The sequence below is a fragment of the Phoenix dactylifera genome, chromosome 5 (assembly GCF_051530095.1).
Source record: "Phoenix dactylifera cultivar Ajwa chromosome 5, Ajwa_hap1_PhDact_Kaust_v1.1, whole genome shotgun sequence".
NCBI classification, from domain to species: Eukaryota; Viridiplantae; Streptophyta; class Magnoliopsida; order Arecales; family Arecaceae; genus Phoenix; species Phoenix dactylifera.
Genome location: NC_143194.1, coordinates 13,040,384 through 13,063,745, shown reverse-complemented (window position 1 = coordinate 13,063,745; position 23,362 = coordinate 13,040,384). Strand labels below are relative to the sequence as shown.

General features: G+C 37.9%; 1 protein-coding gene across 5 annotated transcripts in view; it reads left to right on the top strand.

Moving 5' to 3' along the window:
- TOP3A (topoisomerase 3alpha) overlaps positions 1 to 23,362 on the top strand; it is a 69,092-nt gene that overhangs the window by 25,830 nt on the left and 19,900 nt on the right. For 3 of the 5 annotated variants that reach the window (XR_015986987.1, XM_008809677.5, XM_008809676.5), the window contains exons 12-15: positions 2,775 to 2,864; positions 3,049 to 3,153; positions 7,994 to 8,028; positions 11,539 to 11,668. Coding sequence is in view for 4 of the 5 variants with exons in the window: in XM_008809677.5 (XP_008807899.3) it covers positions 2,775 to 2,864; positions 3,049 to 3,153; positions 7,994 to 8,028; positions 11,539 to 11,668 (360 nt within the window). In the remaining variant the exon portion in view is untranslated. The remainder of the gene's footprint in view (positions 1 to 2,774; positions 2,865 to 3,048; positions 3,154 to 7,993; positions 8,029 to 11,538; positions 11,669 to 23,362) is intronic. The other 2 variants (XM_088721668.1, XM_039117137.2) reach the window with 1 other exon arrangement.

Here is a 23,362-nt window from a genome sequence, read left to right as displayed (position 1 = left end):
TCTATAGATCTCTATTTTTGTTTACTAAAGGGTTACTAAAGGGATTGACCAATACATCTTGATGCTTGCTGATATGTGAGAATCATAATGTTATTTTGATGTTTACAAAACCATGAAGGCCATAGGGAAGAACCAATGCAATTAACAAAGTTAATCAAGTAAGAGAAAAGTGATACACTCTCGATACATCTAACAAACTTGATACACTCATGGTACACTCATCTACAATGCTTAATATGATCCTCAAGAACTCATCCAAGGATAATTCTACTAAAAGAACATGAGAGAAAATCTAATTTTCAGATTGATCAAACTAAGAGTGAAGTTTCTCTTAATAAGGGGCATTTCTGTAATTCTGTTAATTAAAGAAATGAAACTTGAATGTGCCATACTTCATCAATTTCATTGGAATATCTTTTTATTACTTTATTGTGGTAAACTAATCTTTAAGCGTAGAAAAACATGGTTAGAGTCGACCCCAAGTAGTTTGGAGTCGACCCTAATACATTTGGTACGTCTTGGCACGATGTGATACAACCTTGGAACACTTGGCACAGAATTGGAGTCGACCCTAGAAGTAATGGAGTCAACCCTGGCACTCCTTGGCATACTCTGGCACAAGATGACACAAGTTGGCACAAACCTTGGGTCGACCCCAGAAAACCTTGAGCCGACCTAGGTTGAGTCGACCCCAAGATATGATGAGCCGACCCTAGTGAAAAGAGCCAGAAAAGCAACTCTTTGGAATTCTTGAGAGGGTCGATCCCAGAAAAGATTGAGTCGACCCCACTGAAGCTCGAGTCGACTCCAAGAGAAGCTGAGTCGACCCCAGCCTGAAGAATCAGAAAATCAGGTCTCTGGAATCCCTGAGAGGGTCGACCCTAGAAAAGATTGAGCCGACCCCAAGAGAACCTGAGTCGACCCCAGCCCAGAATGACGGAAAGACAACTCTCTGGAAACCTAAGAGGGTCGACCCCAGAAAAGTTTGAGTTGACCCCACTGCAGCCAGAGCCGACCCCAGGAATACATGAGTCGACCCCAGTCTGAGGAACAGTTACTTGAGTCGACTCCAGATATGCTTGGGTCGACCCCAGCACGACTGACAACATAACGGCTAGTTCTGCAGAAGTGCTTTTTGAGTCTCCAACGGCTAGTTTCTTCATTCAAACAGCTAGAGAGGTACTATTAGAGGTTGGGGAAGTATTTAAGGGGTATTCATCAGTGGAAAGAATCTTTTGCAATTAAGAAGGACATTCAAGTGAAAAACCCTAGCCTCAAAGTGTTTGATTAATTTTGCTTCATTCCAACAACAAAAAAGAAGGTGGTTGAGCACATTCAAAAAGAAATCAAGAGCTCCACCAACTCTTGAAGAGTGAAGCAATCTCAGCGAAGAAAAGAAAAGCGCCTTGAAAGAGATAACATCTTTTCTTTTCTTCTCCTTTGTGCATATTTGATTTATATGCTTATTTAGGAGCTTTGTTTCTTGTATTCTTAATCCTGTTGTAAGGTTTGTTGGCGAGCCCGTAAAACCAACGGAATAGGTTGTTGGTGACCCCGGAAAACCAACATAGGTTTTTGGTGAACCCGGAAAACCAATTGTAAAGGTTTTTGGATTGTGAGCCCGGAAAACAATCCAACTGTAATCCGAGGGATTATAGTGAATTTCTAAGGGGACGCTTGGGGAGTGGACATTGGTGCCGTGGGGTGCACCGAACCACTATACTTCTTGTGTGTTTGTATTTCCTTGTTTGTGTTTTCAATTTCACATATACATTTAACACTAACTAAATCACACACACATTCATTAAGAAGAGTCAAGATCGAAAGAATTTAGAAAATCCAATTCACCCCCCCCCCCCCCCTCCTTCTCTCTTGGGTTGTCACATTGGGCAACAATATGGTATGGGAGTACACCTGCTATATTGTGCTGAAAACTGTGCTGGATGATGCATATGATATGACTCTGTATAATATGGTCCAATATTTGATTACTTGGTATAGTTAATACTTATCCTTGTTAGCATAGAATTTAGAAATTTGTCAAAATAGTGAGTAATGATCAAGTGTTTTGATTCTTATCTCTTCTATGTGGTCTTATTATTGTCAAGGAAAAAAGTGGCCATCTTATGTTGATTACTATTTTGATGAAATGATGGTACTGTCTTGTGATTTGTGGATTGTTATTTTCCTATGTTAATGATTTTCAAACTTCTGTAATTTCTTTTTTCATTTTTTCACTTATTAAATTAGTTTAACTAAATTTGTTGCCAAATAGAAAATTTATCTGAGACACTTCTTCATTGGTTGCTCAGGGATTCACACCAATAGTGAGATTTAGCATTTCTTTATAGATTTAACTTTTCCATTTTACAGTTCTTAGTTTATTTTTAAATAGGGCTGTTTTATCAAGTTTTACCAGGTCTGCAATGTATGTTACGTAGTTGTTAGATTTGTCTGTTAGTTGCTACTTGATATTTCATATACATACATATATACATACATGAATATATATTCACATTTGGATATGATATTGAAGATGGTTTTATTATCAATATTACCAAGTTTAAATTGTATCTTTTATAATAATAATTATTTTTTTAGTTGTTGATATTCCATATAAGAACATATTCATGTACAAATGCATGTATGTAAATAAATACATATTTGTAAATGTATATATATGCATATTTATGCATGCACATATATATTTTCCCGAATCAATATTTATATGGCAAGATGGATAAGAGGTTAAGTGTCCCTTTATTTTTATGCAGTTTATTCCAACAACTTTGACACTTGATTCAGGGGTGACAAGACCACCCCAACTTTTAAGTGAAGCTGATTTGCTTAGTTGTATGGACAAGGTAAGTATTCATTGGCATTGAGTCTTTCGATAATAACAACATTCTATTATCTTTCATAACTATATGTAATTTTGTATTCATTGCTAGTAAGTTTGTTAGCTTAAACTTAAAAGAGATGTCTTGTTAATTTTATACATTTCTTAAAGTAGATTCTTGACCGATGACATCTTCTTTCTGTTTTTAGGCAGGAATTGGCACAGATGCAACAATGCATGATCACATCAAAAAGCTACTTGATCGATGTTATGCAACCAAAGATTCAGATACACGTTTCTCGCCAACAAATCTTGTATATCTCACTACTTTATGTTCATTCAATTTCTTTTTCTTTCTTTTTTCTTTCTGTATGTGCGCGAGTGTGTTGCCCTGGAAAACTAATGCACGAATATAGTTTGAAGCTAATTCATTTGAAAGATTGAAGTATTGTGTATTGTGTCCATGAAGTATTGCATATTGTCTTTATTAGTCAAGTGATAGAATTGTACATTATTGTGCTATATTTTGCCAACACTTGGCACAAACAGCATGGGAAAAGTACCCTAGTATGTAAAAGGATTTGCAATTGACATGCAAATATATGCTAGTTATTTCTTTTTTCCCTTTAAAGACACTGATTTAATTGCTGTATGCTAGTGTACATACATGTTTAAGTAAACAACTAAACATAGTTGTGAACAATTTCTTTTTGAGAAATCTAGGATCATTAATCATTATAGTTATTTGGAGCTTATTGCAATTTATCATGGACGCTGCATAGTTTCAAGTAATTTTCATACAATTAAACAATCTAAATCTACTTTACTAATTAATAATACAAATAAGCTCAAAATTCATGATAAAAACTATACGATAATATGCAAGTATATGTAATTGTATATTTAAGAGTTTTACATATGTTTTTCAGTAATACAGCAGGACTATAGGAAGATCCAATATTAACAGTTCTATTTATATGCTATGGTATCATTTGTAATCTTTGATCTATAACAGTAACTTTTATTGTCATTGTGTAAGATGGCCTTCTATATCTTTGCAAAGAAAAAGAAAAAATAAAAACAATAGCGACACATGGGTACTAGGTACTGTAGTGCTCAAGTATCAGTATGGTAACAAATTGAACTGTATCATTACTTGCTAAACAGATGCATACCTGTTTGGTATTGATTTTTGGCACTTTTTTGCCTTCTTTTTGTTTTCTTATTTTTTTTATTTTTAAAATTGTTTTAAGGTTTATCGATGTTTAAATTATGATTTTAAAAATAGTAAAATTTCGTTACGATGACGATAATTTTTTTTACGTCAGAAAATACATCTGATTTATCTAATATATAATACTAATTTTTCATATACTTTTTATTTATTTATATATTTTTAATAATTTTTAAATTTAAAATATTTTAAATATCATAAATTCAAAACAATATGTTTTCTGCTTCAGAAATTACTTTTCAATTATGTAATATGTACTACTTTTTTTATATTTTTGGTATTATTTATATATTTTTTATTATTTTTAAATTTAAAAATAGTTTTTAAATATTAATATTTTAAAAAATTAATTTGAGCTCAGATCCATATAGAATTCAACAATAGATGCTACATATATTTTTCTAGGCCGGTGAGCATGTATCGAAGGCAACTTATTTCTCAGTTTTTTTTCAAATTTAGGCCTAGTCCACTGTGTGCATGATCACATCAAAATTTGAATAAATAGACACCAAATTTTATTGGAGAGTAGTTTTTCTGTCCCTAAATACGCTTCTGATTTTACAATTTTTTTAATTTTTATTTTTATATATATTTTATTTATTTTTTTAATCCAAAAATATATTTTTAATTTTTAAAAATTATATATAATCCAAAAATTATAAATTTTGATGTCATTGTGTTGATCATCTATAGATCTCCAATATATAATAAAATCAAGCTACAATCGAAAATTTTGGCATGATCTCTTCTTATTTTGCAATTTTTGAGCTAGTTTTTCGAGCCCCCAAAAATGAAGGAATGAGTTAGAAAAGAGAAAACACACCATATTTAGGTTTGGATCTTCCTTCTGAAGTGCTGAAATAGTGTGATTTTTGTTTTGAGAAGACGAAAAGGCGGAAAGCTCTCCGTCGCTTAGAAATAATGTTGGAAAGGCCTTCTAGGGCCTTTCCAACATTTTATAATCAACAAACAAAGAAAAGTGGAGGTCCGGTTTGCACCGAGTTCGAATGGAACCGGCCGGTACGTTCCGGTTCGGATCTTTTGGGTTGGTTCCAGTCGGTTCGGAACCGGTTTTGGTCTCTAGTTGGCATTGAGTTCGAATGGAACTGGCCGGTTCCGGCCGGTACGGTCCGGTTTGGATGTTTTCTGGTCGGTTCCAGTCGGTTCGGAGATGGTTCCGGCCGATTTGGGGCCGGAATCGCCTCCAATGGCCGAATTGACCTGGTGGGATCCAAACCGACCCGATTTTCTACCGGCTCGATATGGGCCGAACTGGGTAGTTTGTTCTGGTTCGGCCTTTCTTGCTTTTTTCACTATTAGAAGCTCAGAAAGGTTAATGATTGGAATTCATGAAAAATTGAAAATTCATTAAAAGTTCGCAATGATTTTGGTTAACAAAATTAGGAAAAAAATAAAATTAAAAATGGGCTTTCTAAAATATTTAAAAAAATTATTTACTTAAAAATAAGTATTGGAGAGGCAAAAGTAACAAACGACAGCAAAAAAGTCACCATTTGTGACAATATGTAGTATCATAAATTTGTAAGTTTGTAACACCTAAAAATCCTTAAAATGGTCATGAATAATTTGTGAACAAGTCATAAAATTCATGTGTAAATGAGAATAATTGAATAGTTCTTGACCGATTCATTTTTGAAGAATAATTTGGAGAATCATTACTTAAAGAGAAGAATGTTTCAGAATTTTCAATAATTCAGACTTCAGTTAATATTTTAACTATGGTCCATATGAATCCCTCAGACCATGGTCATGCAAAGACTATCACACAATGAGAACATAACCTATCTTGACTACGTAATTTCAGCCAAACTTGTTTCTAACTCAGCCTATTAATGTGTGATAGCCCACCTAAATGATGATGTATTGTCTCCAGCAACCAAGGAATGTTACCATCATCCTTTGGTTACTGTGCAAAGTTGGTAGCCAGATGAGTTTCCAGATTTCATTTCTAGGGCTGGTTTAAGTCATAATACACTCAAATCTCAATTCTCTTGAATGTCATGAACAACCAGTACAATACAGTCCAAGGTATTCCGAATCGGTACCGGTGGGCGTACCGGTGGCCTACCAGACCGGTTCATCGTCTTGGTACCGTTTTGGTACCGGGCCCGTACCGAGAGCCCCAGCCGAAGATGGAGAAGACGAGGTGAAAGAGAAAGCGAGCGGAGGAGGAAGGAAGAAGGACAGGCTTTTGCCGCCTGTGAAGGCCGCAGGGGGCCGGCGGAGGCCGCGAAGGGGTGGTGGAGGCCATCGGAGGTCGCAGTCGGCGCGTGTTGCCATTCTGTGATTGGCCCGTCGAACCCGAGCGGAGGTCGCGGGCGATGCGTTGATGGTCTCGGCCCGTCGACACGGTATGCGGGGATAGCGGACAGGGGTGCGAGTCCTAGACGGACCGGGATGCTAATTCGGAGAGCATATGTTGGCCCGGACCGCGGGCTCCCCGCACGGGACGCCTCAGTTTGCCTGCACGAGAGCACAACCCAGCACAGCAGGACGTGAGTCCCAGAAGGATCGGGAATCGAGGCCCAGGTGCGGCGGGCAACCATCCGTGCGGGCTCGGACTGCGAACCGTGCGCACGGAATTCGCATGCAGGCCAGCCCCATCTGCAATGCTTGGTAATTTGGAACCCTCGGAGAGGTGATTGGGACATCCGAGCCCTTCATTCAGATGATCGCATCATCAGAGCCACTCGCTCGCGTTCGTACGAAAGATTGGCATTCTTATGGCTGGGAGATGCTCTTGAGCCACCAGATTGAGTCGGACCTCAGATTGGTTTCATTCGAGTCTGCGTCATGTTTCTTTTATTGCCTTATTAATTGCTTTTGTTGAGTTGATTTGGTTGTGTTTCTGTTATTTTGGAGTTGATTTGGTTGTTGAGTCAAGTGATTGGATTAATTGATTAATGTAAGACCTAATTATAAAGGTCCAATTTTGGGTGTGATCAATTGGTTTAATGGTCTAATGTTAGTAAGGTTTAATTTGGTTTGTAATCAATTAATTGACTTAGTCAATTAATTGAAGGATCCAAGTTTGGTTAGTTGTTAATTGTTTGACTTGGTCAATTCATGATGTAAGGCCTATATAAGGGCCACCCTGCTCATGAATTAGGGCAATTGATAATTGAATAAAAAAACCTTAGCCACCTCCTCCTCCTCCTCTTCTTCCTGTGTCTCTATAACCTCTTCTTCCTCCTTTCCTTCTTCTTCCTTTTTTCCTCTTTCTCCTGCAGTGGTCCGCCATCAGGAGGGCATTGGGCAAATGCCCCGCTGGGGTAGCAGCGGGTGTTGCAGCCGCGGACAGCCTGCCGTGCCGTGGCAGGAAGGCCCTTTGCTTGCGGCGGACGTGCGCTTCGGCCGCCTCGGCCTGCCCCGACGGAACATGCGGCCTGGACCTGCGTTCGAAACCGAGGACGCAGCCACGCCCCGCGGGCTCCGCCGCCCCTCGCTGAAGCCTCTCCATCTCCCTCCCTCCCTTGCTTGCTCTCTCCTCTTCTTTTTTCCTAGCTCCGGCTGGGTTCTCTCAGTATGGGCCTTGTACCATTTTTCACTATGGAACCGGACCGGTCCGGTATGGGCTGAACCGGCCGGTACGGGCCGGTTCAGCATACCATGATACAATCTTTAGCAAATTGACCGCCAGATGTTTAGAATGACCATGTCTGGCCATTTCACTTTTGTCACGATTAGAAGCTCATCTTTTTTTTTTTTTGCCAAACATTTAGAACTTAAACAAAATCTATATTCTATAGACTTGCTTCTCCTAAACTCACTGTTAGCACTTCTGACACTTACATGCAACCAAACTGACCCTTAATAGACATAATATGATGGAGTTATAATTTATTCTTGTTCGTTCTCTATAATAAATTTTGGTTAATCTTGAGATTCATTAATTTCAGGGCGAGGCGTTGGTAATGGGCTATGATGAGATGGGGTATGCCATTGTTTTTATTATAAGCAATATGACCATCTAATTTAATGCGAATTGTTCAGCTTTTAACATATTATTGACAATGGAAGTCACAAGAATTTAGTTTTCACTTCTAAATTATTATTATTCTATGGCATCCATATGTTTTAAGTGCATACATATATTTTTTCCAAAGCTATTGGTGTTGAAAGATATACTTTTGTCTATTACTTTGGACGTTTGTTATAGATGTCTTTTAAATCTCTAGACTTTAGGATCATTTTTTATGGTTGGAAAACACATCGTCAATTATACCATTCTCTAATTATGTAGAATATGGACAACAATAATTTGTTTTAACATTCTTTGTCTCTTTGGAGATTAAGGATTGATGATATGAGTGTACTGATGGGGATTTGCCATATCAACTGTGAATCCGCACTTTGCATTCAGGCAATACCCTATGCCAAATGCATGCTTGTATCTCTTGATGTATCTTTCTTTCTTTTTTTCATTTTTAAAACTCATTTGAACCAACAAGTAATGGCCTATTCCCTTTGTTGGTATAGTACATACTGTGGTATGTGCCACACCAGGTGGTGATTTTTATAGGTACTTGAACCAGTATTTAAAGGTTTTTTTGAAGATGCCATTCAGTCATTGGCATGTTAAAATACCCATTTGAAATGGTTTTGTGATCTTTCATCCATTTATACAAATGTTCTTCGAAAGCAAGGAGTTAAAAGCAATTTCAAGAGAAAATATATACAGTTCATGCGTTGATGTCAGGGGTTGACGACAAGAAATTTTTTAGTGTCTTCTATGATTGTGGGCCTTCGAAGACTTCTACAATTGTGGCATCAATATATTAGGTTTGATGTTTTAACATACAAATGTAAGAGCTGCTCTATTTCTGTAGTTGCTTATGTTGAATTCCAAATTTATGATGCTTGGCTGATGAAAGGATTATTTTGTGGTGATTTACAACTAGGGCTTTTAATTCTATAATTCCCCTTTTTAGTATGTTTATGTGTGAGGACATAGGAAATAAAGGTGCTTCAGGGATGAACCCCATGCAGGATTTGCTAATGATATGCATAAGTTGATCTGAAACATAAGAAAACCTAGCTAACTAACTCCTTCATGGCATTATTTATACTGATATAAGGAAGTGGATACTGAAACTTGTTGATGAATGGTGGAGAATTAATATCCAGCTATTAGAATCACTTAACAACTTTAAGAATTTTTTCAATTTCTTTGTTTCATGCTGCTTCAGTCATATAACATGGAAAAAGTGACGGTTTTTGGAAATACTTTAGAGGCTCACCTTGCCTTTGAGGTGAGAACATGATAAGCATTTCTAAACATGCTTGCCTAGAAATGTGTTCTTAAAGGCTTACCGTAGAGGATCAACTTGCCTTACTCCTTGAGGTGATACTTTATGGAAATACCTTAAAGCTCAGGAATAAACTCATGTTTGCTGCACATCTTGCACCTTAGACCACATATCTATTGGAGAAACACAACATACTTTATTATTTCCATCATTTTTGAAGTGAAAGAAATTGTTTATATTTAAGTTTGAATAATGTTGTCATCTGTAGCCTCAAATGCCAAACTTTATCACAGTTGGATGATATTATTCCATCATTTAAGCCTTATGAACATTAAATGAATGAGCGCCGAATCAAAATTATGCCATTTCGCCAACAAAATTTTACAGATAATTAGAATATGCAGCACATCATATATGGTAATTTTGATCATATTTGTGTTGTTAAGTTGTTAATTCTGTTTTCCATATGGTAGGCAATGCACATGGTAAAATACAATGAATGGAGATATCTAAGATTATTTGTGACTTGTTACTATAAATCAATCAAAAGCCAATTTCTTTAATATATATATATACAAGTATATCTAGTTAAAGTTAGGCAAATTACCTTGGTGTATCTGTCATGAATCATTTGATAAACATGCATCTCTTTTTACAACAATGTACATAAGTGTGCACATGGATTCGGTCGGTTTGAGATAGGGGCAAACCTGGTACAGACCAATCTCAATGTGTTCACCAATTTTTAGGATAGGAGCCGAAACAAACCAAGCCAATAAACATCAGTTTGGTTCTTGGGTCATATGGACTATAAAAAATATATTTTGGTATTAATAATTTATTGTATAATTCAAGAAAATCTTCTTAAAACAAATAGTAAGAAATATAAACAAACAAACAATCTATTAAACAAAATTATAAAATAACAAACCCAAAAACAAACTACAAATTTTGGACATAGCTTGTCACAACAAGAAGAACCCATCATTTAGTAAACTTGATATACATTAAGTATATAATTAGAAACATGAGGCAATATGTGACTGTACAATAAAGTATAAACTTTATATACATAATACATAATATTGTGTAATATAGATTAGTTTGGTCTGACGTGGATCAAGTGACCCGACACCTTGATTTGGAGCCAAACCCCTTCAGTTATGTTCTCCAAAGAAAGAATTGGAATCGATCTCGGATTAAGAAAGAATTGGATCATTTTAATTTTCACTTACCCCAGATCTTTTATGTTCACTTCCCCTCCCCCTTTCCTTTTTTTATTACTTCTCATTGCTTCTCCCCTCTATTCTGTTTATTAATAAAGTTTTTTTGGTATTCTACACCATTAAATCTTCAAAACAGAAAAGCTTGATAGTTGATACCTTTGTATGAGTGGTAATTCTTACAATCTTAACATTTATGTCGTGATCATTGTTGGTAATGATGCTTCTACTATATCCCATTTAAATTGGGATTTTTAACATGGATAGAATCCTAGGCCTTTTTCTACTTGGCATTTCATGGTCTATTTTATCTTACTTGCAGTTCTCTTTTCTATTGGATAAGCAAGAAGCAAGACATTACCTCTCATTGCATCACCAAATCTATGAAAATTACTTATACAACTGTCGTTACATTGTACTACATCCTCTAGGATTAAGTGATGCATTGACTATTGCACCATCTTATTCTCGATAGTGATAATTAGCAAATATTCATATTACATAATCCAATTATTCCTATGCAAACAAAGACTCCAACCAGCACTTTGACCCAATTACTTTGTTGCTTCCTTATGCTATCTCTATTAAGCATCTCATGAACTTCATAATGACATGTACTACCTTGAATTTTGGATATATATTTTCTTATGAGAGACAATAGCTCTTGGTAAGTGTGTATACAACTATTACCAGTCCTGAACCCCCCATATTGTATTCAATGTGTCATAGCTACCTTCTAAAATGACCTTGTCAATATACATACAAACTTTTCTCTGCCATACTTTTTGCTTATTGTTGTGAAGGATGTATTGAAAATCATGAAATATTGCCTAATAGGTTATATTTGAACTTCTTGTAATCTTGATATTAGTAAATTTCATTTTTTCAAAACCTTTGTGGGTATATTTCCTTGTTACTACTGTTCCTTTTTGATAATATATTTATATAGAATTTATACATGTTCCTATTCAGGTATGAGCTTTGGAAGCCGTTCCTTAGATCAATGATGGAGTGCGATATGAAAGCAGTTAGTATAGGTTCGAAGAGGAAATCTGAAGTTCTGGAGGGTTGCTTGCAGCAGATGAAAGCTTGTTTTTTAGATGTAAGTTAGTAGTGAAACTTGGTCACATCCCAATAGGGAGGAACAATTGAGTAGTTGCCTCTGCATTTTGATATTCTAAAAGAAATTATGATATTTAATCATATTTTAGTAAATTATATTAATTTGGTTGGAACTTTTCTCTACCACCTAATTTGTAGTGTTATTATGAAATATACAAATATAGCCATGGTCTGCCGAACCGGTCCGTATCAGCCGGTTCGGCCTGGTACCAACTGGTCCGGCCTGGAATCGATACTCGAATAGCGTGGATACCGGTTCCAGCTGTCTGCATACCGGTTCCAGCTATTTTCGGGCTAGTACCGATCGGTACGCATGCATACCGACTGCGTACCGGCCCGTATCGGTTTGAACCGGCCGATTCGCATCGGTACTATTTTTTTTTAACCACAGCCTGCGCTGTGGTGTGAGAGTGCGTGGCCCGAAAGGGCGACGCGCTCCCTCGGGGCAGAGCGCCCCCTGCGAGCGTGGGGCTGCGTGCCCGCCCGCGGTTCCCGCCTAGCACGTTTCCGCGCGCGGTTCCTGTTAGGATCTGTCACATGCCGCTGAAAATTCAAAAATTTTCAGATATGCAGCGGAAAGACATGTGCATATCCTGTTCATTGCATGAACGTATTTTAAAACCTTTTGTAGATAGATCAGGATTAAATTGTTATTAAATCATTTTAAAATCATGATTAAGAAGATTAGATCTTCACCTTGTGCGGATAGATGGTCTCCGCAAATCTGATTTACGTGGTATTTGATGAGGGTTCAGTGGAAGCCGCACACGCGTCCGGCCTCTACAGGTATCCACACGAAGTAATGAGTCGATCGAAACCTTTGGATCTCCCCGGGGTGCTAGCTCCCTTACAGAGAAGGCTATGGATGGCTGAAGTCCTCTCCTTTGAATAAACCTTTGATTGCCTTGAGAGGAGGAAGAAGAAGGAAGTGCCAAGGAAGAAGAAACGAAGGCTCTTCGCAGCCTTTTATTTTCCCTTGCGCTAGAACCAAAAGAAGAAGAAAGAGATCACATCGCCCTTGGTTTCTTCCCTTGTTCTTGTGGCTGAAGAGAGGAATGAGAGGAGGTTCCTTGCTGCGAAAAATCCCAAGAAAAATCATGAAAAATTCGTAGCCCCTTTGAACCCCTCTTTTATGGTGTGTGGATAGAGATGAGCTCCTAAATTTTAGGAGCTCATCTTTATCCCTTTGTGAATTCAAAATAGGAGGGGCATGGCCCCTCCTTTTTCCTTCACGCCACCAGCCAAGGGAGAGGCGTGGGCCCCTCCCTCTTCTCCCATATGGTCAGCCCCTAGTTGATCAAATCAAGTAGGGAGGGTTGGGTCCAAAGGATGGGTCCAATCCTATACAAAATAGGATTATGTACACCCATTTTAATTTCTCCAAATTCTAATCCAATTAGAATTTAATTGAACCATGACTCAATTGAACTCTTCAATCCTAATCCAATTAGGAGTCATTTAATTAATTAGATTAAAATTAAAATTAATTAGGACTTGAGAAAATCCTAATCTAATCAGGACCTGTTCAAATTTCAGCCCTAAGACAATTAGGAATTTAGAAATCCTATTCCAAGTAGGACTCTAATTTAATTTGAAATTCTAATCCAATTAGGACTTCATGAATCCCACTCCAAGTAGGACTCATGATCAAGTCCAATTAATTAAATCCAATTAATTAAATTAAATTTCAATCTGATTGCAATTATTTCTTCTTCTAACCACTAACTCTTAGCGGTTTTTCAATTTATCAATCTAATTGATCATATGTGATTCTTAATCACAATTCAACCATCGGATCGGTCAATACTTCTAATGTGTGTGACCCCATAGGTTCTATTCTGACCGGTAGTGAGATATATTGCAATCTCTATCACAATATCATTGAAAACTCCTTTCAATGGGTTGAAACAATTCCAACTCAACTCATCAGGGATTATCGACCATCGAGATGATCCCTGTGAGTCTCACCATCCACCAGTGATACCTAGCAGTATGTAGTGGCTACCCAGCAGAATAGAATGATGAACCTCTAGGTGCAGTTATCGTATGATACAGTCCTTCTATCGTGGATCCCTACAGACCGGAGGTCATGGATAACTCGTCAAACCCCGTTGTCTGTCATATGTCTAGATTTATTCGACTTCAGTTCGATAGTGGAAAACTCTTTCTCCACTTTATATTAGTGCCCTGGCCAAGGTCTTAGAACTCAGTCTAATAAATCACATAGGATCACTCCTCTTCTATCAAGGTCGATAGATTCCATGTAAGTGCATACCCTACTCCTACAGTGAACCTACTGCAGCCAATCTACACCATAAGGACCCATATGACTAGAGACCATGTATATGTGCAGTCAAACTACAATAACCTCACTATGAATAGCCGAAGCACCGCAGATCAAAGGACCAATCACACTACTGCAACATCAAGCAAGTCACTGACGAGTGGATAGACATCCAAGTGACTTCTTGTCTTGGTCACGCTCAGTACCCTTGTTCTCTAACAAGCACTTGCACTATCACTTCAGTGTCCCTATACTATGGACTCGAGTCTCGTCCATCCATAAGGAAAGCGATCTGTGCACTGATCGGATCGATCACCGTCCTCGTGATGATCCATTGATCAGGAGCATTTAGAAATTAATCACCAATGATACATGGCTCAAATTCTCAACTCTTGAGAATATATATCATCTTATTAATTTCTTGGACGATTCATAGACACAAACAATATGAATGAAAAAGATGCCCATTTATTATTCAATAATAATAAAGTCAAGTACAAATTTATGTCCTAGAATTAATAATGTGTCAGCCAGATTGGCTTGTAGGGCATACATCTAACAGTTCCACCACGCTCGGCGCGTTTCCACTGCGCGTGGTCCCCCCTGTCCCGTGCGGAGCAGCACGCCTGCGCTTCATAAATGCCATAGAGCGCGTATCCGTGTGCGGACGTGAACCAAAAAAAATTCTGTCCTTCGTGTTTCCTGCCCCGCGCGCGGTGGAACCGCTCACGGCGCGATTCCACTGCGCTGGGAACTGCCGCGGGCGCGATTCCACTGCGCTGGGAACCGCCCCGCGTGTGGGCGCGTTGCCCCCTGCGCTTCATAAATGCCACAGAGTGGCATTGGCCAGCCTGGCGCGTCCGTGCGCAGACGTGAACCGAAAAAAAGAAAAATTGCCGACGCGCGGACGGAACCAAAAAAAGAGAGAGCAGAAGACCGGTTTGTACCGGACCGGTGTCAGTAGGTGACCGGTACGCCTACCGGTACTGATTCAGCATACCTTGAATATAGCTATTTTATATATTTTTAGTAATGGAGCGTTTCACATGATTGTGAAAAACTTTTATTAGTAAAATGCTTTCTTTATTTACTTCCCTTTGAATTTGTAAAGGGTGTGTAGACTCCAGTGGAGTGATTGATACAATTATAGATCAAAATCCTTTTTTTACTCAATATATCTTGGTTGCTCAATTCAATGAATATTGTCAGGCACGTTAGGAGCACTACTGAATCCTGATAATTTTGCAACTCTCCATTACAAAGTTTATAATCTGGGGGCTAACCTGCCAAGCAAGCCAATCAGGCGGTCATACTAGCCTGAAAATTAGGAGAAAACTATACTAATAAAGACTTACTTCTGTGAATAAACATAGAATGTACAAGTTGTTAAACTAACGATAAACTTGACAATCTCTAAGATCTTCAATATCTGGTAGATATCCTAATATTCCCTTGTTTAGTGGTATCCGGTAAGATCTGTTATGAACAACTCATCTGTATTCTCTTTTCCACTAGCCATACTTATTTCTTCTTTCCTATTCTTTTTTTACCTTCTTTTTGATTGTCTAATAAAGATCATCTAGATATCTACTATTGAAAGAGACAATGAAAGATTAAAGAACGAGATAGCATGATATTCTTTATTAGGATTGGATCTGGGTCTCATAAAGTTTAATAGATCTATATCCAATATGGTGAGGGTTGTAACCAGCCGAGCTTGATCAAGCTTGGTTTGAAATTATTTCAAGCTTGAACTAGCGATCAAGCTTACTTTGTTTACCATTATTTTGAGCTAAATTCCAGCTAATTTTTGAACCTAGCCGAACACAAACATAATCCATCAACATGAGAATCGTAAATTGAGCTGAAATTAATTGGAACTTCAATCAAGCTTTTGGTAAAAGCTTAAATAATAACTTGGTCGGTAGTACCAAAACCGGCACTCATGTCGGTAGGCCAGTGGTATGGTACGGTACCGTGCCATCCCGTCCTGGTGTGTATCAAGAAAGGAAAACCAAAGGGGGAGAGGGAGAAGGAAAGAGAGGAAAAGAGAAAGAGGAAGGGACAGAGGGAGGGAGGGAGAGAGGGGGAGGGGGGCAGATGCCGGAAGAGAGAGAGGGAGTTCGGAAGCCCTCCTCTCCTCCTTCAGTTGTCTGCATATTGGCTGAGCCTCGTTTCATTACTGGAGGAGGAGAGGAGGGCTTCCGAGCCCCCTTTGGAGCCATCGAAGTCTTTTGCTGGAGTTTTGGTCAATCAATTAGATGATCATCGGTGTTATGGTGTTGGATCATTCGAATGCTGATTGATAGGGTAGGGGAAGATATGGACATCAATCCCATGAGGGATGATTGGTGGAGGAAGGAAGAGGATGATTCCACCATTCTTGGCACCACCATCTAGATCCGAGGTGCTGACTCGACTGGTGGCTGGGAAGATTGCCAGAGTTTCTCTATCAAAGCTTCTTCATGTCCTTAGTCCAAGACTCTAGAGACAAGGAAAAAGGCGATGGGAAAGAGATGGTGGTGAGAGTGTAGGAGAGGAGAGAGGCATGGAGATGAGAGAGCCAAAAGTGATGGGAAAGCATTATGAAAGTGATTAAATAACATATCACGGTCAAGATGTGGTTGAACCCCTATCGAACCACAGACCCATGACCCAGCTGCTGAAATGGTTCGGTTCAGGCTGCCTGGTCCAGAACACTAAGAAACCTATTAGAGTCAGGCTTTTCTTTAGGTAAGGCTATGTGGATGTTTTGTGACAGTAAAGTAGTAGGTGTTGTTATCTGTAATACTATGTTCCTTCGAAAAACAAAACACATAGATATTAATTTTCACTTCATTCGTGATGCTCTGATGATCAAGAAGATTAGCTGGGTCAATGCACTTGGGTGGCAGATTTCGGACCATGTGTTCCAACTTGTTTGTGAATGACAACTATGTCTAGCACGAGGGAGAGCATTAAATATTATAATGTAATGGTTTTCTTTAATCGTTTCTGTTATTAGCTATAATTCTATTATTAGTTGTGCTAGGAACTTTGTCATTAGATACCCTTGCTTAATGGTCACTTAATTTAGTACTATAGGAGGAAGGTGTCTAATGAGATCTGTGTACTGGGTGCTGCACCGGTCGTTGACTGTACAGTATGGTATTGATTCAATACCGACACATGGTACGGGGTGGTGTACCGGTCATCTGATCGATACTTCATTTTCTTTATTTTTTATTTTTCTTTTTTAATATGTTTTTGTTTTTATTTATTATTATAGTCATTATAATTGTTTAGTTTATGTTTTTGATATTGTTTTAATGTCTTTTTGGTCAAGAAATAGACTTAAAGTACAATTAAAGTACATATAAGTAAATATACATATAATATAACAAATGGATTTTTTTGTTTAATGGATTTAAAGTACAAAATACATTTCGACATTTAAAATCTTGTGGAGGTCTATATCCCTCGTAGACATTGGGATTGTGATCAAAGTCGGGGCCTGGGATGTTACATCAAGTTTCTAGATAATTTATCCCATATTCCTAACATGTGCCTGCTTGATAGCCATCATGATACTGATCTTCTGTCTGATACTGGACTGGCCATTCGTAGATCGCAGCAATGAAATCCAACTTGTAAACTGCTTAAGGCCGTGGAAGGTGGTACCCACTCGAATACAACACGTCATAGCTTGATTTTGTGGAATAGGATCTATGGACGACTTGCATCTCGATACGTCCAGGCAAGGTTTGCCGTATTGGTACCAGACCCCATACTGGTACCATCCTATAACAATTTGGTATAAGGTACGATACGAGATGGCGAGGCATACCGAGTGTTGGTATGATATGAGGCTGTGTACTGGTTTGGTACCGGTATGGTACAATACGTTCGATATGGTATGGTATCGATCGGATTAGTGTTGCACCATACCAGAGGTGCTACATATATGTTTTCTCGATCCATGTATACGCATAAATCAACACTTATTTTTCCAATTTATTTAAATTTGGGCTTATGTTGCCACGTGCATGATCATGCCTAAGTTTAAACAAATTTCTGTTAAATTAAGATAAGAAATAACATGAATTTTCCCAAACATGCTCCCAATTTTGTAGAAAATTTTTGATCGCTATTTTATTTATTATTATTTTTAATCCAAAATAAATTTTTAATCTAAAATTACGTATACTTAATGAAAAAATATGATTTTGGCTGTATCATGTAGACCATCCGTAGATCTACAACATTACATGAATTCATGCGAAAATCCAGAATTTTGGCTTGATCTTCCCACATTTCTCCATTTTTGGCCAATTTTCAGCCTAAGCAAGAAAAAAAAGAGAGGAGAGGGAAGAGGAGAGGGCCTTTTACCTAATTTTGGGTTGGATATGAGCTGAACTCTATGAAAATCCTCCCTTTTTCATTATTTTTTTGGTGGAAGAATAAAATAGAGAGAGGTGGAGAGAGCATGGGAGGCCTTCTCGACCTCCCTCTTCATAATTTAAGAGGATTAGGGGCCGAACAGGGCTTGAACCTGGAGAACTGGGCAATTCTGCTGAGTTTGGGCTTGAACTGCAATGTGTGGGCCTGAATTGACCAGTTTGGGCCTCGTCTCGAGTTGACCCCCCATACTTGCCTGGATTTGGGGTGGATGCTTTGGTAAGTTTTGAATCGGGCGGTTCAAGATGGTACCAATAATCTTGGATCATTCGAAGTTCTATTGCTGGATGACAGAACGACAGATTAAACAATAACACAATAGGTTGTTCTCTCTAGAGATTTGATCTATACCAAAGAATGCCAAACTGGGCCGTACCGCCCTGAGGATGATAGTGTTATTTTGATGATTAACAAGCAATTATCTAGAGTATGTTATAAGTTAAATCGATACTTCATTTATAAGTCTATTACTCTCAGTATATTTGTATAAATTGATATAGATACATTTCATTGTTTATTTGAATGAATCTAACCTTGAGATGCAGCAAAGTGTGGATTGAGTCGACCCAAAGGATGATTGGGTCGACCCCGGCACGTCAAGAAAGCATTTGGCACACTTCTGCAAAAATGGCACAGATGAACAGTGAGTTGGGTCGACCCAAGGAAAGCATGAGTCGACCCAAACATCAAGATTCTCAAACAACTCAGAAAATGGTTCTCTGGATTTACTGAGAGGGTTGACCCAAGATATAGTTGAGTCGACCCAAGCTTGAGTCGACCCAAACCCTGTGTGGGTCGACCCAAAGGCAAGACAGAACAGAAGACAGAAAAGGTTCTCTGGAAACCCTGTTAGGGTCGACCCAAGAAGAAGTTGAGTCGACCCAACTGAACCTTGAGTCGACCCAAAGAAAGGTTGGGTCGACCCAAGTGAAGGAAGGCTGAATTGCAAGTTTCTGTGTTTCTGAGAGGGTCGACCCAAGGAATGTTTGAGTCGACCCAAGTGAAAGTTGGGTCGACCCAAGGACAGGTTGAGCCGATCCAAACACGGGCAGAAGCATAACGGCTAGTTCTGCAGAAGTACTTTTTGTCCTTCCAAAAGTGAGTAACGGCTAGTTTTTGAATTCTAACCATTGGGGCTTGTCCAATGGATGTAGGAGACTATTTAAAGTGGCACTATTCATCAGATAGAACATCCTTTCCAAAGAATATCAAAGAGTACACAAGAAAGAGAAAGTGCCCTAATCTTCTTCATCCAAGTGCTTCATTCAAGAATCAAAGAAAGGGGTTGAGCAGATTCAAAGAGTCATCAAGAGCTCCATCCTCCCTTGAAGAGTGAAGCATCCTTGACAAAGAAGAGAGAAGTCACTACAAGCGATAAATACTTTCTAAACTCTTCTTTGTAGATTATATTGTTTTATTTGCTCATCTAGGAGTTTAAATCTTCTTCCTTTATTTGTTAAACTACTTGTAAAGGTTGGTTGGTTAGCCCGCAAAACCAACGGAATAGGTTGATTGGTGAACCCGAAAAACCAATTGTAAAGGTTCGTTGGTGAGCCCGTAAAACCAACATAGGTTCGTTGGTGAGCCCGTAAAACCAACATAGGTTTTTGGTGAACCCGGAAAACCAAGGTGTAAAGGTTTTTGGATTGTGAGCCCGGAAAACAATCCAACTGTAATCCGCGGGATTATAGTGAATTCCCAAGGGATCGCTTAGGGAGTGGACGTAGGTGCTAAGGAGAGCACCGAACCACTATATTTCTTGTTGTTTGTATTGTGAGTTGTTTAAGTTTACTAACTCATCATTTAACACAAGTAAGATAATTAAAATTAAAAGAAACCAATTCACCCCCCCTCTTGTCTTGTCACCTTGGGCAACAAGTGGTATCAGAGCAAGGTGCTCCAATAGTACTCATTGATCTCATAATCAAGAGTTAAAGATCATGACAACCCAAGTGGGATGTTCTATGAGTGAGGGTCAATCCACAAATAGACCACCTCTATTTAATGGCACAAACTACACATATTGGAAAGCTAGGATGAGGATATTCATTCAAGCTTCAGACTATGAATTATGGTACATCATAACTAGAGGACCTCACACACCCACACTTAATATAGAGGGCACTATCATACCCAAACCAGAAATGGATTGGAATGAAAGTGATAGAAGATTGGCACAGTTAAATGCAAGAGCTATAAATGTACTTTATTGCTCATTAGATGTAAGTGAATTTAATAGAATATCTACTTGCATTACTGCTAAAGAAATTTGGGACAAACTTGAGGTCACTCATGAAGGGACCAATCAAGTTAAGGAGTCAAAAATAAACATATTAGTACACAAGTATGAATTGGTTAAATGGAATCTACTGAGTCCATAACTGATATGTTTACTCGTTTTACTGAAATTATAAATGGGCTTAAGAGTTGGGGAAAGTCTTACACTAACTCTGAATTGGTGCGAAAAATTCTCAGGTCTCTACCAAGAATTTGGGAGGCCAAGGTTACCGCAATTCAGGAAGCTAAGGACCTCAACACACTGCAATTAGAGGAGCTTCTAGGATCACTCATGACCCATGAGTTGACAATGAGGCAAAATTCAGAAGATGAGGTTAAGAGAAGAAAGCCCATTGCCCTAAAGACTACCACCCCTAAACAACAAACTGAATCGGAAGATTCAGATGATGATGATGAATTTGATGAAGAAGGGATGGCTATTCTTGGAAAAAAATTCAGAAAATTTATGAGAGGTAAGAATAGATTTTATAGAAAGAAACCCTTCCTCAAAGGTAGCTCAAGCAAAGAAAAGGGTAAGGACAAAGAAAAGAAAAAAGAAACTCCTATTTGCTATGAGTGTAACAAACCCGGGCATTATAAGATAGATTGCCCAGATTTGAAATGGATGGCAAGAAAACTGAAAAAGAAGAACTTCATGGCTGAATGGAGTGAAAGTGAGGAGTCAAGTTCGGAAGAGGAAGATCATCAAGAGACGGCCCAAATGTGTCATATGGCCAATGACGATGAGGTAGATTCTGAACTTGACTGTGATTTTACTGTTGATGAATTACATGATGCATTCTTAGAACTCATGGAAGAACATAAGAAACTAATCAATAAAAATAAAGTTCTAAAAGAAGAAAATCAATCTCTTATCAAAGATAAGTTAAAACTATCTCATAACTATGAAACATTAAGTAGGAAACTTACAAACGAAACTAAGAATCTAATTGCTGAAAATATCAAGTTAAAAGAAGATGCTGAAAAATATAAATCCTTGGTAGATAAGTTTACACTTAGTTCTACCAAACTAAATATGATTCTTGATAGTCAAAAAGCTGTATATGATAAGGCTGGTTTAGGATATAAAACAAATAGGAAACAAAAATTCTTAAAGAACATTTTTGTGAAAGCTAAAAGTGAAAATATTACTTGTCATTGCTGCAATAAATTAGGACATAGAGCATATGAATGTAACTATAGAAAGTCCAGGTCAAAACAAATTAAGTAATAATCAAAAGATTAAATTCAAGAAAGTTTGGGTTTCAAAAGGAACATCGAGTACTAACCCTAAAGGACCCAACATAGTTTGGGTACCTAAAGCTCTTTCTTGATCTTGATTGCAGGGATGTCTTGCAGCTGATAAAATGGAAAAACGATGGTATCTAGATAGCGGCTGTTCAAGACACATGACCGGTGACGTAGATCAATTTGTCACCTTGGAATCAAAGAAGGGTGGAGTAGTAACCTATGGAGACAATGGTAAAGGGCATATCATTGGAAAGGGTAAAATTTTCATTACTCCATCTATTTTTATAGAAAATGTCTTATTAGTTAAGGGTTTGAAACATAACCTGCTTAGCATAAGTCAATTTTGTGATAAAGGGTTTAAAGTCACATTTGAAGCATCAGTATGCATAATCACAAATCCTAAAGATAATAGTATTGTACTTGTAGGACAAAGACAAAGAAATATTTACTTAGTAGATCTTCATGAGTTAGGCAAGAAAAATGGATTATGTTTAATTACTAATGAAGAAAAGAAAAACGAAACAAGTTGGCTTTGGCATCGTAGACTAGGACATGCTAGTATGGAATTAATATCAAAACTAGTCAAGAAGGAACTAATAAAAGATGTGCCAAAATTGATTTTTGAAAAGGATAAAATCTGTGGACCATGTTCTTTGGGAAAACAAACTAAATCATCTTTCAAATCAAAGAATATAGTATCAACAACTAGGCCTTTTGAACTTATACACATGGATTTATTTGGACCCACTAGAACTGCGAGTCTAGGAGGGAAGAAGTATGGTCTAGTTATTGTTGATGATTTTTCAAGATATACATGGGTTTCATTTTTGGCACATAAGAATGAAGCATTTTCAGAATTCTTGAAACTTTATAATAATATCATAAATGAAAAGAAACTCACCTTAGTAGCAATTCGAAGTGATCATGGTACTGAATTTGAAAATCAACACTTTGAAGAATTTTGTACTAAAAATGGTATTTCACATCAATTTTCAGCACCTAGAACGCCTCAACAAAATGGGGTTGTTGAAAGGAAAAATAGGACATTGGCAGAAATGGCACGCACGATGTTGTGTGAGTCAAATCTTTCAAAGTACTTTTGGGCTGAAGCTATAAGCACTGCTTGCCATATTCTAAATCGAGTTTTAATACGACCAATAACCAAGAAAACTCCTTATGAACTTTGGAAGAATAAGAAACCAACTGCTAAATATCTTAAAGTATTTGGATGTAGATGTTTCATCTTAAACAATGGCAAGGAGGATCTAAGTAAATTTGATGCCAAGTCAGATGAAGGTATCTTCTTAGGATACTCCACATCTAGCAGGGCATACAGAGTATTCAATAAAAGAACTCTAGTAGTGGAAGAGTCAGTCAATATTATATTTGATGAGTCTGATAGTGAGTCTGCTAGGAAAGAAAATA